The sequence below is a fragment of the Psammomys obesus genome, unplaced genomic scaffold (genome assembly GCF_907164565.1).
Source record: "Psammomys obesus unplaced genomic scaffold, mPsaObe1.curated_primary_1811, whole genome shotgun sequence".
NCBI classification, from domain to species: Eukaryota; Metazoa; Chordata; class Mammalia; order Rodentia; family Muridae; genus Psammomys; species Psammomys obesus.
In genome coordinates this window covers 7,700,293-7,715,755 of record NW_026596152.1, presented here as the reverse complement: position 1 = coordinate 7,715,755, position 15,463 = coordinate 7,700,293, and the positions used below count along the sequence as shown (strand labels likewise).

General features: G+C 42.7%; 1 protein-coding gene across 2 annotated transcripts in view; it reads left to right on the top strand.

The window, feature by feature from the left end:
• Window positions 1-15,463, top strand: part of Pigl (phosphatidylinositol glycan anchor biosynthesis class L) — a 60,289-nt gene that overhangs the window by 13,334 nt on the left and 31,492 nt on the right. For both annotated transcript variants that reach the window (XM_055594006.1, XM_055594007.1), the window contains exon 2: window positions 292-391. In XM_055594006.1, coding sequence (XP_055449981.1) covers window positions 292-391 — 100 coding nt within the window. The remainder of the gene's footprint in view (window positions 1-291; window positions 392-15,463) is intronic.

The following is a 15,463-nucleotide window of genomic DNA, read 5'->3' as shown; positions in this document are numbered from 1 at the left end:
GATAGATAGATAGATAGATAGATAGATAGATAGATAGATAGATAGATTGATTTACAGAGTTGTGCAGACATAAATAGGCACACAGGAATTGTGGCTGGTGGTGCTAGGATGTATGCTGCTAGTAATCTGCTAATAAAATACCATAACGTTAAATGTTGCATTTTCTTCAGCTTTGCATTACAATCCTGGCTTTTTTTAGACAGTTTAACTCCCTCAGGGAACAAGATAAGATAAAAATGAGTGAGCAGACAGGCCTCTACAGCTAAAGTACCATTTTATCTGTTTCCTCAGGAAATTTCTACAATCAAGGAGAGATTCGAAAGAAAGAACTTTTGCAGAGCTGTGAAGTTTTAGGGATTCCACCTTCCCGAGTAATGATTATTGACAACAGGTAATTTGTCCTTTAAGAATGTAGAACTCTATTGGCAATAAATCTACACTGGCACATTGAAAAGACACAAAACCTAATGTGAGTATAAGTTGATCTTACTTTTACTTTTGTTGTTGTTTGGTTGGTTTTCAACCTGGCCTTGAACACCCTGTGTAACTAAGGATGATCTTGAACTCCTCACACCCCCAAGGCCTGGGGTTACAGCTATGCGCCAAGTTCAGATCAAACCTAGGACTCTGCACATGCTATAAGTACTCACCAACCCCGCTACCTCTCCAACCTCCTGGACCTTCTTGTAACTTCCTTTCCCAGGCCTGGAAGCAGCAATTTCTCCAAGGCTTGGCTTTTATTGGCAGGGAAAATGGATGGAGACTCATACCTACAGTCAGAGTGTTCATTCCTAGTGTCATTATTTCTCCATTGTTATTGACCTTGGTGATGGAAAGAGCTAGGACATCTGTCTTTTAAAGGGTTGGAAGAATCAGAAATTTATACCGATGGTATTTTGGGTTTTTTATTTAAAAGCTGTTGAATTAATAGCTACTTCTACGCTCGCTCTATCTCCCAAATAATGAGGCAGAGACCTGTTACATTTATAATAAGCTTTAAAGACTATATCTGGGCAGACTCTCACCTATTCTAACCTGTCTGTACTGGCCTGACCTACTTCCCACACACATGCCCTGTTACCTGTCCTCTAGTCTTGCCCCAGCAGCTCCTGCTCCATCTTCGTCCTCATGGTGACTCCCTCATGAGCCAGTGACCTCTCCCTCTCCTTTCTCTCTGTCTGGTCCATGTAGGATGCCCCTCCTGGGACTGCAGGTCCTGCCTTAACTCTCCTCCCAGCAATAGACTATTCAGCTCTTTATTGACAGTTGTTACACAACATTGAGACAATGACAATGCCAGAATCTGTTAGCATTTACCTCCAGGCTGGTTCAGCAATTAACAATGGACTATCAGAGACACACCTTAGTACAGTGTGAATGAAGGTCACCTCTACAAAAATCCTTGATTTTTACAATTTACAAGGCTAAGTCTTGTCTACAGAGTGAGTTCCAGGACAGAGGAGACTACACCGAGAAACCCTGTCTCTAGCCTTAAACTCAGAGATCCACCCACCCCTGCCTCCTGAATGCTGTGATTAAAGGCTTGCACCACCACTGCCCAACTCAAAGTGGCTTATATTAACAATGAGAACATCATTGCAAGTATACAAGTATTCATGATATGTGAAAAATTTTATAATCCAAAATGTGCGTGAGTCAGTCTAAGGAGATAGTTCACTAAGTAGTAATTGCCGTACAAGCATGAAGCTCAGCAAAGTCAAATTCAGTCACACACACACAGAGTAAGATGAAAGATAGAGCCAGGAGAATCCCCCAGGATGTGCGGGCCAGGTGGCCTGTTGTCGGAAGCCGTGAACAGGAGGCCCTGTCTTAAACAAGGTGGAAGTGAGTGCTGTCACGGAAGTTGTCCCCTGACATATGTGTGCTTGGTGTCATACATGCACCTGCACACACCTCATTAAAGAAATAAAAAGAACTAAAAAAAATGTTTAACGCCACGTGTATTTTTCTATGTAAATGTATTTGTCACAAAATTTTCAGCTTAAAAACTTGCACTGAACCAGTTGGTTTTTGTGACTTTCACAGTTTAAGAGCTTAAAGATCACTGTACAGCATTCTGCCTGCATGTCAGAAGAGGGCACCAGATCTTATTATAGATGGTTATAAGCCACCATGTGGTTGCTGGGAGTTGAACTCAGGACTTTTGGAAGAGCAGACGGTGTTCTTAACCTCTGAGCCATTTCTCCAGCCCCCTAAATGTTTCTTAAAATATTTTGCCTCTAGGGAGACTGAGATAGAAATATTGCAGCCTGGAACTACAGAGAGTCAGAGGATAAAAATATCTGCTTTAAAGATATAAAATAGACAACCTGAGTTTAATCCCCAAGACTCATGTGGTAGAAAGAGAACTGATGCCTGCACTTTTTCCTGTGGCACATACATATTCACACAAAAATAAATTGGCATTTTAAAAAGTTTAAGTTGCAGCCAGGCAGTGGTCCCAACAGTTGGGAGGAAGAGGCAGGCAGATCTCTGTAAGTTCGAGACCAATCTGGCCTACAAAGTAAGTTCCAGGACAGCCAGGGCTACAGAGAAACCAATTCTTAAACAAAAAAATCAAAACAAAACCAAAAAAAAAAGTTTAAATTATAGACTGGAGAGATGGTCCAGCAGTGAGCACTGACTGCTTTTCCAGAGGACACAGGTTCAATTCCCAGCACTCACATGGCAGCTCACAACTATCTGTAATTCCAGATCCAGAGGATCTGACACCTTCTTCTGGGCACTGCACACATGTGATCACGTACAGGCAAAACACCCATACACATAAATAAAATAAATTTAAAAAAAAAGTTTTCCAGGAGTGGTAATGCACACTTTTAATCTCAGAGATAAGCAGTTATCAGTGACATTGAGGCCGGTCTGGTCTGGTCTACACAGCTACTTCTAAGACAGCCAGGGAGGGCTACACTGAGAAACCTTATCTTGAAAAACCAACAAAAAAAAATAGTATATATATGTACACACATATGTATGTTTAATGTTTGCTCTGCTGTTCTTAATTACGTTTGTTTTCTGTGTGTGTGTCTGTATGTGTATGGTGTGTGTGTGTTTGTGTAGGTCAGAGGACAAGTTATAGGAGCCATTGCCATTCTCTCCTTCCATCATGGGGGTACCAAGGGTGGAACTCAGATCATCAGGTTTTGTGGCAAGTGTTTTGCCCTCTGAGCTCTGCTATTTTTAGAGAACAGAATGGTAGATAAGGTATCTTCACTATACGCTCTCTCAGTATTTTTCAGTGCCCATCATCCAGGAATTAACCCTTGTTTAGTGTTGGCAGGGAAGACTAGCCAATGTCTAAGGTGAACTGTTGACTTCACAAATACATCTGACTTCATCATTTGGACCATACAAAGGAGAGTAGGAGGGAGATGTGCCTCACTGATCTAAGAAGTGCTCTGTCTTGTATAGATTCTGAATGTGCACATTGCTAAGGAGCTGGAAGACAAGCCAAGTAAAGGCCTCTCCAGTCAGCACCCCAAGGAGGGGTCCACCATCCTTGCTACTTGTTTATCTTTATTTTCTAATATTTCCAACAAACTTGATCTCAACTTGTTCTAGATTGGGATGGGGGCGTCTTGTTTCTTGACCATTATTGACCAATAATAGTCAGATTGGAATCTGACTATTATTGGATAAAGAAGGCAGCGGTTGCTCTAGACAGGGGTGGGTGATAGTAATATTACCCACCTGCTGGGATTACCCACCTGCTGGGTAATCCTGCGGGGATCATTTTACAATAGTTTTAATTGTCCTGTCATCTCTCCTCTCCCACACAGTCATCCAGAGAGAGTCTAGTGTAGCACAATAGCATCATCAGCACCCATCAGTGGTTGTGAAGATTTTACTGTAAAGATAAGATTCTTCCCCAAGCTGGAGCTGTATTCCCAGCTGAGCAAGGAGGATCATGGATTTGAAGCCAGCCTCGGCAGTCTACAATCATTTTATTCAGTGTTTTCCTGCTATTTAGATCTTTCTAATGACTTACAGTTTCACCATGTATTAAAAAAAAAAAAAATCTTTAAACCATTAGTCGATTACCCAGTAACCCTTTGGTAAAAGAATATGATTTGCAATTTTTAAAATTTTTTTTTAATTTTTAATTTTTTGTTTAGTTGGTTTAGAAGCTTTTTTACTGTACTGGAGACAAAACCTGAACCTTATGATGCTCAGCAAATGCCCTCCTCTGCTCCTCCCTAGCTCTGCAGTTTTTTGGTTTGTTTTTTTTGTTTGTTTGTTTTTTCCCTCTAGGAGCTAAAGAGTTCTTGCTGTTTATTTGGAGAAATATTAGTTTTTGCTATAGTTGTGGATAAGATTTTTATTGGTCTTTTTAAACATTTTATTACATTTATTGTGTGTTGTATGTACACGTATATGATATACACTCATGCCTTGTTATGTGTATGTGCATACATGCATGCATGACAAGCGTGAGGAGATCAGAAGACAGACTGAAGAAGTTGATCCTCACCATCCACCACGTGGCTCCCAGGGATCAGGCCAAAATAGCTTTTCTTTTTCAGTTTGTACATTTTTATTTTCCATGCTTTGTGTTATAGTGTGTTCCCATGTGCTTGAGCATGTTCGTGGATATGTTTGAGCATGTTCGTGGATATGCACATGTATATAGAGTCCTGAGGTTGACCTCATGTGCTACAATTATGACAAACCCCACACCCAGCTGGCATGTACCCAGGTCCTGGGGAGCCGAGCTCTGGTCCCCACTCTCACGTGGAAAGCACTGTATCCACTGGTCTAGTTCCCCAGCCCCAAAGTAGCCCTTTATGTTCATATTTCTGTTGGCCCTCCTTTACAAGCTTTTTCTAGCTGTCCCAGTTTGCTTCCTATTGCTGTGATAATAATATAATAAAATAAAAACATAACCAAAAGCAAGTTAGGGAGGAAAGGATTCAGGTCAGGAGTGGCACTGCCCCCATTGCAGGACCCTCCCACATCAGTCATTAAGAAAGTGCTGCACAGCTCCAAGAGTCTGAGGCCAGCCTGGTCTACAGAGTGGCTCCAGGACAGCTACCAGGGAAACCCTGTCTCAACAACAACAACAAAAGAAGAAGAAGAGGAGGAGGAAGAAGAAAAACAGCCACATAGGTATGCCTGCAGGCCTCTGATGGGGTCATTTTCTAAAAACAAACAAACAAAAAACACAAAAAAACAAAAACAAACAAACAAACAAAAAAACCTAGCACACTAGCAAAGATCATCCAGCTACCTATTTTGTTACTTCAAAGCTCCAAAGCCACTTCCACAGTTTTAGTTAGTATTTCATAGTATCAAATCTGTTTTATCCTGCCTGGGCTGCTGTAACAAAAGGCCAGAGACAGTCAGCCTAGGCAGAGATGCATATTCCCAAGGCTAGTTTCTGGTGAAGGTCCTCCTCTTTGCCACCTCCACATGGTGCCTTCCTGTGGAGCAAGCTTGTGGGATCTCCAGTTCCATATTGTTAGGCCTCATTTAACCTATATGCCTCCTAGGAGCCACATCCAAATACAGTCTTTGGGGGGATAGCACTTTAACTTAATATGAACTGAGGAAGAGCACAGTTGACCCCATAGAAATATGCAAGCGTCTTAGCTTCTCGTTTTATCAGATTCTTTAGATGTGTCACAGAGAAATGAAAGGAATTTTCCTAAAGGACTGTATGTAACCTGTGACGACAAGTAAGTGTAAAACTCTTACTGTCAGTGCCAAAAACATACTTAATACATGATCTTGCTTAATCCTGAAGGTGATCCGATTATTTTCCATTTTCCTGATACAAATTTGAGCATGATGAGGCTGAGACATTCGCTCAAGGTCACTCAGCTGCCTGGCTGAAGAACTGCCATTTGCACTGAGACCATCTGGCTGCAGAGCGTAAGCTTCGACCAGTGTGTTTCCTGGCTACTCTGTACCTGCAGAGCATGAAGTGCAAACGCCTGGCTACATGCTTTCAAAGGCCACGTCACTTTAATTTGTGTGATAACTCTACGAGACAGCTTTTATGACAGCTTTTTTTGTTGCACATGAAGAAACTAGAGCTCAGAGGAATTAAGAGTCTGAAGTCACATATTTAAGAAATGTCAACACTAGGGAAGGCTCAACGACAGAAGGGGGTTGGAAGAGACCCTGACTTTCTGGAGAGAAGTAGGTTGCTGCTTTGGTAGCGTATTTGAAAGACCATCGTAGGTCTGAAGTGCTTTGTGCATGGTCAACTGTTTGCTTCTCTGAGCTCCAAGGCTGGATTTCAAGAGACATTCAGCCAGCAGAGCGCACACCCAGATGAACCCTTTGTGGGAAAATCTATTTTCAAGGAAAGAGTGTGCTGGCAAGATTTTGTTAGCTTGGCACAAATTAGAGACATCTGGAAAGAGGGAACCTCAGCTGAGGAATTGCCTCCATGAATTGTGGAAATGTGTGTGTGGCATTTTCTTAATTAATGATTGATGTGGGAGGGCCAAACCCACTGTGGGGGGTCCAGGGCAGGTGATCGTGGGTGCTGTAAGAAGGCAGGCGGAACGAGCCGTGGAAAGCAAGCCGGCACTTCTCCATGGCCTCTGCCTCCAGGTCCTTCCCATGGGTTGCTACATGGACTTTCTTGGCTTTCTTCAGTGATGGACTGTGGCTTGTGAACCAAATAAAACCTTTCCTCTCCTAAAGTGCTTTTGGCCCTTGTTTCAGCATAGCAACAGAGAAGCCAACTAGAACAGAGGGCATAATCTCAGTCATTAGAGAACTAAGTGGTTACAGGGCTCTTTAAAGATAAATTTGGGGGCTGGAGAGATGGCTCAGTGGTTAAGAGCCCTGTCTACCCTTCCATAGGTCCTGAATTCAATTCCCAGTAACCACATGGTGGCTCTGGAATTTGATGCTCTCTTCTGACATGCAGGTATACATGCCGACACAGCACTCATACATAAAATAAATAAAATCTTTTAAAAAAGGAAAAATTTTGCTAGTTTAGTGAGTCATGTAATAGTAAAATGCATGTTTTAAGATGGGCACATCTTCGATCTCAGCACTTAGGAGGCAGAGAGGAGTTTAAGGAGAAAGAGAGCCAGGTGTGGTAGAACACGCCTTTAATCTCAGCACTCTCGGGCAGAAGCAGACGTAGGCAGATCTCTGAGTTTGCACCCAACCTGATCTACATAGGGAGTTTCAGGATAGCCAGAGCTACATAGTATAGGCCCTGTCTCAAAAAAACAAAAATAAAACAACAAAAAATAAAAAATAAAAAAAACTGGGTGTGGTGGTGCATGCCTTTAATCCCTGAACTCAGGCAGGCAGAGGCAGGCATATATCTGTGGGTTCCAGGCCAATGTGGTCTACAGAGTGAGTTCCAAGACAGAGAAACCCTGTCTTGGGGGAAAAAAAAAAGAACAAAACAAAAATTACAGAAAGAAAAAAACCGTTCCAGAGATGTTATAAAATGTCCAGAATAAGTAAAGCACCATGCTACCTTTTGAAAAAAAAAAAAAAGAGAAAAACAATTTAAAATATAGTTTATGAAAATTAGTGTTGATAGCAACCATCATCAAGACTACTTTGGTCAGCTGTTCACTGAGCCCTAAAGCCTCATTGTTTTCCTCACTTAAAGTGTGAACCCTTAACTTGCCAGTTGTAGAAGTTCTAAGGGAGTGTCGAGGTTTGTGCTTGTTTCCGGCCTGCTTTGTTTGTGGAGATGGAACCCAGGGCCTCACGAATGCTGGGCAAGTGCTTGCCAGAGTTAGATCCTCAGTGCTGGAAGTGCCTTTCTGAAGCTATTTTCCCATCTGTCAATTAGCCTGCATCACTCTAAGAGTCTAGCACATAAAACATCTCCCTCTTTCCCAGCAGTGTGGCATTAGAAATGCTTTCATAATTTAGCTGAGTAAGGAAATAGAATCTGCTTTCCACCAAAGCACATAAATTAGTCTGGTTTACTAGCACTTCTTGGAAGTCTTTCCCAATAAATTCATGCAGATCATATAGTAAAACAGAAGTCAGGAGGCAGAGCCTAGAACCATTGGACTGTTGCATACGTACCTCAACCCCTGCTCCTCCTGTCCCAGAGCTTCCCTCCTTCAGCACTTACAGCCAAGTGGCTCTGACCTAGCACCCCGTAACTCTGTGAGATCAAAGGAAAACCTCTAGTCCTTTTCTCCAAATTCTGAGGGCCTGGGCTGAGGTTCAAAGGCACTGCTGGCAAGACAGGGCGCAGCTCCAGGCTGCCAAGAGGAGGCAAAGGACAAGAATGTTTCCTAGAAAAGAAACCAGGGAAGGAGACCAAAGAGGACCTTCTAACAGGGAGCCACCACGTGAACACTCAAGCTGCTTTCACATTTCTTTAAGGCCAGATTATTCTGAGAACAGAAGAGAGGCTGGGCCTCCAAATGACATGATTAGGGAAGTCGGTACAAAAGAAGTGAGATGGGTCTATGGAGAGACAAGTGAACGTAGCCTGTGTTAGCGTCTTGAGCTTCCGTCTAGTCTGGCATGGTAGCTACTTTCCCCCTGTCAGACAACCTGAGAAAGGAAGAGGTAGGTTTGTTTGTTTGTTTGTTTGTTTGGAGTTTTGCTTTTATTCTTTTTTCTTGCATTTCCAAGGGGATGCAGAGCTGGTTGAATTTTGTCTGCAGACAGGAAGCAGACAATGGTAAATGTTTATGCTCAGCTTGCCCTACCCCCTTTCAGATGGGATTCCAGCCCACGGAATGGTGCCCCCCCAAAGTTGGGACAGTTCTTTTTTTTTTTTCTTTTCTTTTCTTTTCTTTTCTTTTCTTTTTTTTTTTTTTTTTAAGATTTACTTATTATTTCTACAACATTCTGCCTGCACACCAGATCTTACTATAGATGGTTGTGAACCACCATGAGGTTGCATGGGAAGTGAACTCGGGACCTTTGGAAGAACATCAAATGTTCTTAACCTCTGAGCCATCTCTCCAGGACAGTTCTTCTTAACTCAGTTAAACTAATCTAGATAATCTCTCACAGATACAGGCAGGGGTCATTTTCCACAGTGATTCTAGGACAGCTCAGTGAGTAAAGGTACTTGATGCCAAGTGAAAGGACCCAGGTTTGTTTCCCAGAACCCACGTGGCAGAAAGAAAAACTAAATCTGTCAAGTTGTCCTGTGACCTCCACACGCATACAAACATATAAGCAAATAAATGTGGAAAAAATTAAGATTAGCCATAACATGTTTTAATTACACTTAATTTTAGGTTCCATGCACTTGCTTGGGAGAGCAGACCCATGGCCATGGTGCCTGTGTGGCTGCCAGAGGACAGCTTTTGGGAGTTGGTTCTCCACCTTGACTGTACGGGTCTTGGGGGGTTGAACTCGGGTCATCAGGCTCGGCAACAAATCCATTTACCCCCTGATCCATCTGGACGGCCCTTGGTTTGTTGTTTTCTGAGACAGAGCCTCACAGTATAGACCCAGCTGAGGTGGAACTTGCCATGAGACCAGCCTTCGCAGTGAGCCTCTTACCTTGCAGGTGTGTGCCACCAAACCAGATCAATGCTGCAGGATGGAAGAAGTTCAGTGAGCTGGTTGGTTGGTGGGTTGGTTGGTTTTGTTTTCTTTTTTACCCCAGACAAGGTCTCTGTGTAGCCCTAGATGTCCTGGAACTCACTCTGTAGACTAGGCTGGCCTCAAACTCAGAGATCTGCCTGCCTCTGCCTCCTGGGCATGCACCACTACCACTGGTCTGAGGAAGTTTTCAAATGTTACAAAAAGTAAGATTTGTAGTGATTTTATATATTGTATATTGTGGCATTCATAAAAGTAATGTGTAGAATAGCAAATAGTTGCAAAATGTCTCTCAGTAGGTCATTCATAAATCACTGTGGTATATTGAATAAGAATGGCCCCTATTGGCTCATATACTTAAATGTTAGTCTCCAGAGAGTGGCACTATTTGAAAAGATTAGGATTAGGAGGCGTGGTCTTTTTGGAGGAAGTGTATTACTGAAGGTGGCCCTTAAGGTTTCAAAAGCCCAAGCCAGGCCTAGTGTCTATTCCCTGTCTCTTTCTGTCTGTCTGTCTGTCTGTCTCTCTGCCTGTGGACCAGGATGTAGCTCTCAGCTACTGCTTCAGCACCATGCAGGCAGGCGTGTCCCTGACATGATGAGATGGTGAAAATGGGCTAAGCCTCTGAAATTCTAAGCATTCTCCCAATTAAATCTTTCTTTCATAAGAGTTGCCTTGGTCAGTGTGGCATGGCAGTGCACACCTTTAATCCCAGCTCTCGGGAGGCAGAGGCAGACAGATTTTTGTGAGTTTAAGGCCAGCCTGGTCTACAAATCGAGTCCCAGGACAGCTAGGGCTACACACAGAGAAAGCCTGTCTCAAAAAAAAAAAAAAAAAGAGTTGCATTTGTCATGGTGTCTCTTCACAGCTATAGAACAGTGACCAAAACAACCATAATTCAGAGATTGCTAGGATTTGGTGGTGAAGTTGTTCAAGTGCAGCACTGAGTTTTAAAATACATACTTTCTTCATAGTTTTCTATATTTTTCACAGTTTCAATCCTTGCACTCAGCAAAAACTTAGATTATATTATTTTATATTTGTTTGTTTTATATTATTTATATTTTTATTATATGTTTTATATTATTGCCAAATGTACCTTATTTGTCCATTAATTTTGTTTTTTAGAGATGAAGAGTCAGGGCTGGAGAGATGGCTCAGTGGTTAGTAGCCCTGGCTGCTCTTCCAGAGGATCCAGGTTCTAGTCCCGGCACCCACATGGTGGCTCACAAACATCTATAGCTCCAGTCCCAGATGAGAGTACCCTGTCTTCTCAGGCCTGCACACGTGTAGTGTACAGGTGTACATACATTCCAACATATAAGCGAATGGACACATAAAATAAAGGTAAAAGTGTGTGTGTGTGTGTGTGTGTGTGTGTGTGTGTGTGTGTGCTTTAATGATGAGACAAGCTGAGCACTAGCTGCTCAAGACCAGTCTAGGACACTGTCTTAGTCAGGGTTTCTATTTCCGTGATTAAATGCTGTGACCAAAGCAGCTTGGTAAGGAAAGGGTTTGTTGCATGAATTTGGAAGTAGGAACTAAAGCAAACACCAGAGAAATAGAGAAATAGGGGAGTGCTGCTTACTGGCTTGCCTTTCACATCTTGCTCCTTTCTTTTTTCTTTCTTTCTTTTTTCTTTTAGACAAAGTTTTTCTCTGTAGCCTCTTCGCTGTCCTAGACCTCCTTCTGCAGACCAGCAGGCCCCCAAACTCAGAGATCTACCTGCTTCTGCTATCTAAGCGCTGGGATTAAAGATGTGCACCACCACTGCCCAGCTCAGCACTGCATTCTTACACAACTTAGGACCACATGCCCATGGTTGGCATCACCCACAATGGGCTGGGCACTCCCACATCAAACAATAACCAATAAAATGTCCAATAGACTTTCCTATAGGTCAGTCTTTTGGAGGCATTTTCCCAATTAAGAGTCTCTCTTCCCGAAGGCTCTAGCTTATGTCTATAGTGAGTTCACTGAAAACTCTACCTCAAAAGAAGAAAGGGAACTAGAGATGGCTCAGCATTAAGAGTATTTGCTGTGCCTGCAGAGGACTGGGGTCGGGTTTCAGCACCCACAGCAGAAGGATTCTTGTCTAGCTTGTGCAGGCACCAGACACACCTGGTGCAGTTAGATACGTTCAGGAAAAACACTCAAATGCATAAAATAAAACTAAAATTTAAAGTATGGTAGATTACTTAGGTTTTTTTGTTTTTGTTTTTTCCAAAATTCAGAAGCAAAATGAGGGCTTGGATGGGAAATGGCTCCGAGTGTGGATTCCTGTAAGTGTTATGGCTAGCAGTGTTATGCCCAGTTCATGAGACCCCCCCCCCATAGTCTACCAGGAATGGAGTCTGCTGCAAATACATGAGGATTTATTATATATGTGCTCAAGCCATGGGTGGCAAAAACTTCCTGCTTTTGCAGCCCCACAGTCTAGGGGAACAAGTTTTTCAAAGGGAAAGAAAAAAACAAAAACAAACAAACAAACAAACAAAAAGGTAAGCAGGGAGTTACATGATTGAGTAAGGGAATTTGACTTTTTAAATGATTGGTTTACTTTAGACGCCAAGACCATAAGCACTTCTGGCTTGGCCATCTAGGCCAGTTTCCTAGCAACTGTACCTCTAGTGGGCAGGAAAAGAATGCGATAAAGCTGGTTCCTTTTCCCCAGGTGGCTGGACATGTCTATACCTGGCTGGCCTTCAGCCTTCGTTCAGGCTTGTGCTTTAAAACAATAGCAACTGATTTTTAATTCTTTGGTCTCTCAGTAGGAAAACAATCTGGGTGAGTTAAGAATGAAATTCAGTTCAGCCTGACTTAGCTGGTGCTAGGCCAAATTTTTGGAGTCTGACACCAGGTTGGTTTCTTGCAGCTATATATAAGAACAGCACAATTTTGGACAAAAGTTTTCTGATAACAGGTCGTTCCCATGTGTACAAGACGTGTTTGCATTGAAACTTTTAAAACAAGCAAACAAAAAAAAATGTGTACAGTATCCTGCAGGCCAGGAGAGAACACCAGATTTCATTTTAGATGGTTATGAGCCACCGATGTGGTTACTGAGAATTGAACTCAGGACCTTTGAAAGTACAGCCAGTGTTCTTAACCTCTGAGCCTTCTCTCTAGACCCCTACATTAAAACTTTTTACAAAGTACATACGGCTTCCTCCATAAAGATGGGTGCTGTTGACTCAGAGACAATGCTCAGGATAAGGGTCTAGGCTCAGTGAGAGGCCTTGCCGCACAGAGGACATTGGGGTTCTCTTCTGGCCTCTGCATGTGCAAGGCAAATGCACCCGAACACAGACATGCGCGCGCACACACCACAGAGAGAAATAAGTCCAGAACAATAGATGGAAATGTCTGGGGAGTGCAGTTTGTGAGCTGTTGTTATTGTTGCCATTCGGACCTGTGTTTCAGGTTAGCAACTGAATCTGTTTTCTGAGCATGTGTGGACAACTTCGAGGTGACTGTCCACAATTCCCACAGTGTCGGAACTGCTTTAGCTTTGCGGCAGTTACGACACACTCTGTTCTAGAATGACTCCTGTCACCAGACACTGGTAACTAGATCTTGGACTTTGAAACCTCCAGAGATTTTAGATTTAATTCCTGTTTCTTTAAAAAGAAAAAAAGGAAGGGAGTTCTCTCAGTTGTTTTTTGTTAACCCTATGTTGAGTTAATCGAAATACAAATTGTCTTTTGTCATGATTTACCACTTCTCAAGTCATAGTTTTGATTCATCTGTGACTTCACAGAGCTTCTCTGGCTGATTAGGTTTTTCAAGAGTGGAAAAATGCATGGATGCAGTGTGTTGCTATTTGTTACAGGTTCCGGAATGGCCTCTCACTGACCGCTCAGACACCAAACAACAGAGAGGTCTATTGAGCACCAAACAGGAACTAACCAGTCCTGGCCATAATCTGTTCTCCAGAGCCAGACTATGACCTTGGTCTGCTCCTAAAGCAGGTTTTGCATACAAAAAAAAAGTAAAAGGTAGCGACCAGGTAACAAAACTGTAACCGGGTGTAGGAAACAAACTGCAACTAGGTAACAATCAGGTAACAAAAAAAATGCAACTAAGTATCCAGGTGTAGAAAGCAACATTATCACATCAGTTAGACTAGCTAGACAGAGCGTTTCTAACTGACCTTTAATTGATCGGTTCTGCAGTTGGGGGACTTCATAGAGTGTCCAGGTAGCAAAGTAGCAGGTGTTAACAGAGGAGCCATAGTTATGCTAAGAACTAAAGTCGGTCTCAACAGAGGGGCTATAGGGTTTAAGCAGGTTACAACATTGTTGTTCCTAAAATAACAATAATTCTTTGAGACTTTGGAATGTATTTTGAGATTATTATCTTGTTCATCTTTTTTATTCTTTTTGTTTGTTTGTTTGGTCTTTTTATTTTGTTTTGTTGTTTTATTTCATTTGTTTTGTTTTGTTAATTTTGTTTTGGTTTTGAGACAGGTTTCTCTGTGTAGCCCTGGCTGTCCTGCACTCACTTTGTAGACCAGACCAGGCTGGCCTGGTACTCACAGCCATCTGCCTGCCTGGGTCTCCTGGGGTGCTGGGATTAAAAGCATGCACTGCCACACCCAGCTTCTATTCTTCTATTTTTGAAGTGTTGTATATAGATTTCTCCTGTTGATGAATTTCTAGATTGCTTCTTATGCTTGAATAATCAGCTGCCTGCTAAAGACTGTTTTTTTTGGGGTATCAGGAACCAAGGGGAAGGGGGGTGCTGGCAGTGGAGCCCACACAGAATCCCAGGAATCAGACTCTGGAGACCAGACTCAAAGGTGCAGATCTAACTTTATTATCCAGTGTGACTGCCTTTAAATGATTGAAAAGCCGATTAGACCATATCGTGCCTCAAGCACCAGCAACAATCAGGTTGGCGCGACTATAAGGAAATGTGGGAGATATGGGGGGCAAAGTCACCTTAGGAGACTTCCGTGAAGAAGGGGGAGGCAGTCCCTGCCCTAGCCTCTGATCCATTTGGAGACTTCTTTAGTGTACTAGGAGTCCCTAGTAGATCAACACTGTGTGCAGTGGATCAGGATCTTTCGACGAGGAGGAGGAGGAGTCACTGATGCTTCACTCACCATTCCCGATGGGCCTCCAAAAGGCTTAATTCGACATTCCCCGCAGGTTTTGAAAACCAGAAAAGAATATAGATTATCAAACTGAGGCCACCAGAAACTTATACTTAATGTTACTGTCTTCAATTAATTCACCAAATATTCTTTTAGGTTTTTGTTTTGTTTTGTTTTTGTTTTCCGAGACAGGGTTTCTCTGTCTAGCCCTGGCTCTCCTGGACTGGCTTTATAGACCAGGCTGGCCTCAAACTGACAGAGCTCTCTGCTTCCCAAGTGCTGAGATCAAAGCCATGTGCCACCTCAGCCTGACTTTAATTTACTCTTATGTTTAAACTTCTTGGTACTCCCCTAGGGGCAAAGAAGGTTGATATAAGCACTAGAAATAACTTGTTGACCTGATTTTCCTTCAAAATATGTTAGTCTTGGAACCACTTATTGTCTCTAGATCTCATTGTTTCACAGTCAGAGATCACCAGGTGCTTCTGGCGCAATTGAGACTCTATTTTGAGAAGTTTATGTCCTGTTGAATGTCCAAGATAATACCATTTCCCAGGTGGCTTCAGTCAGAGGCAGATAGGCATCATCCCATGTTTGTTTCTCATTAAAGTTGTTGTTCCACTGTTCTCAGCGGAGTTTGAGGGAAGAGAGGGAAGCAAAGTGTGAGCAGAGGTGTTTAAGACAGGCTCTCTGAGAGCTCAGGATGGTTTCCTGAGTTAATGTAGCTGAGGATGACCTTGAACTTGTGACCTTCCTGCTTCTACCTCCCAAATGCTAGGCTAACAGGTATGTGGTGGCAGCACCATGCCTGGTTAAGGGGCAAGCCCTCTGCCAACT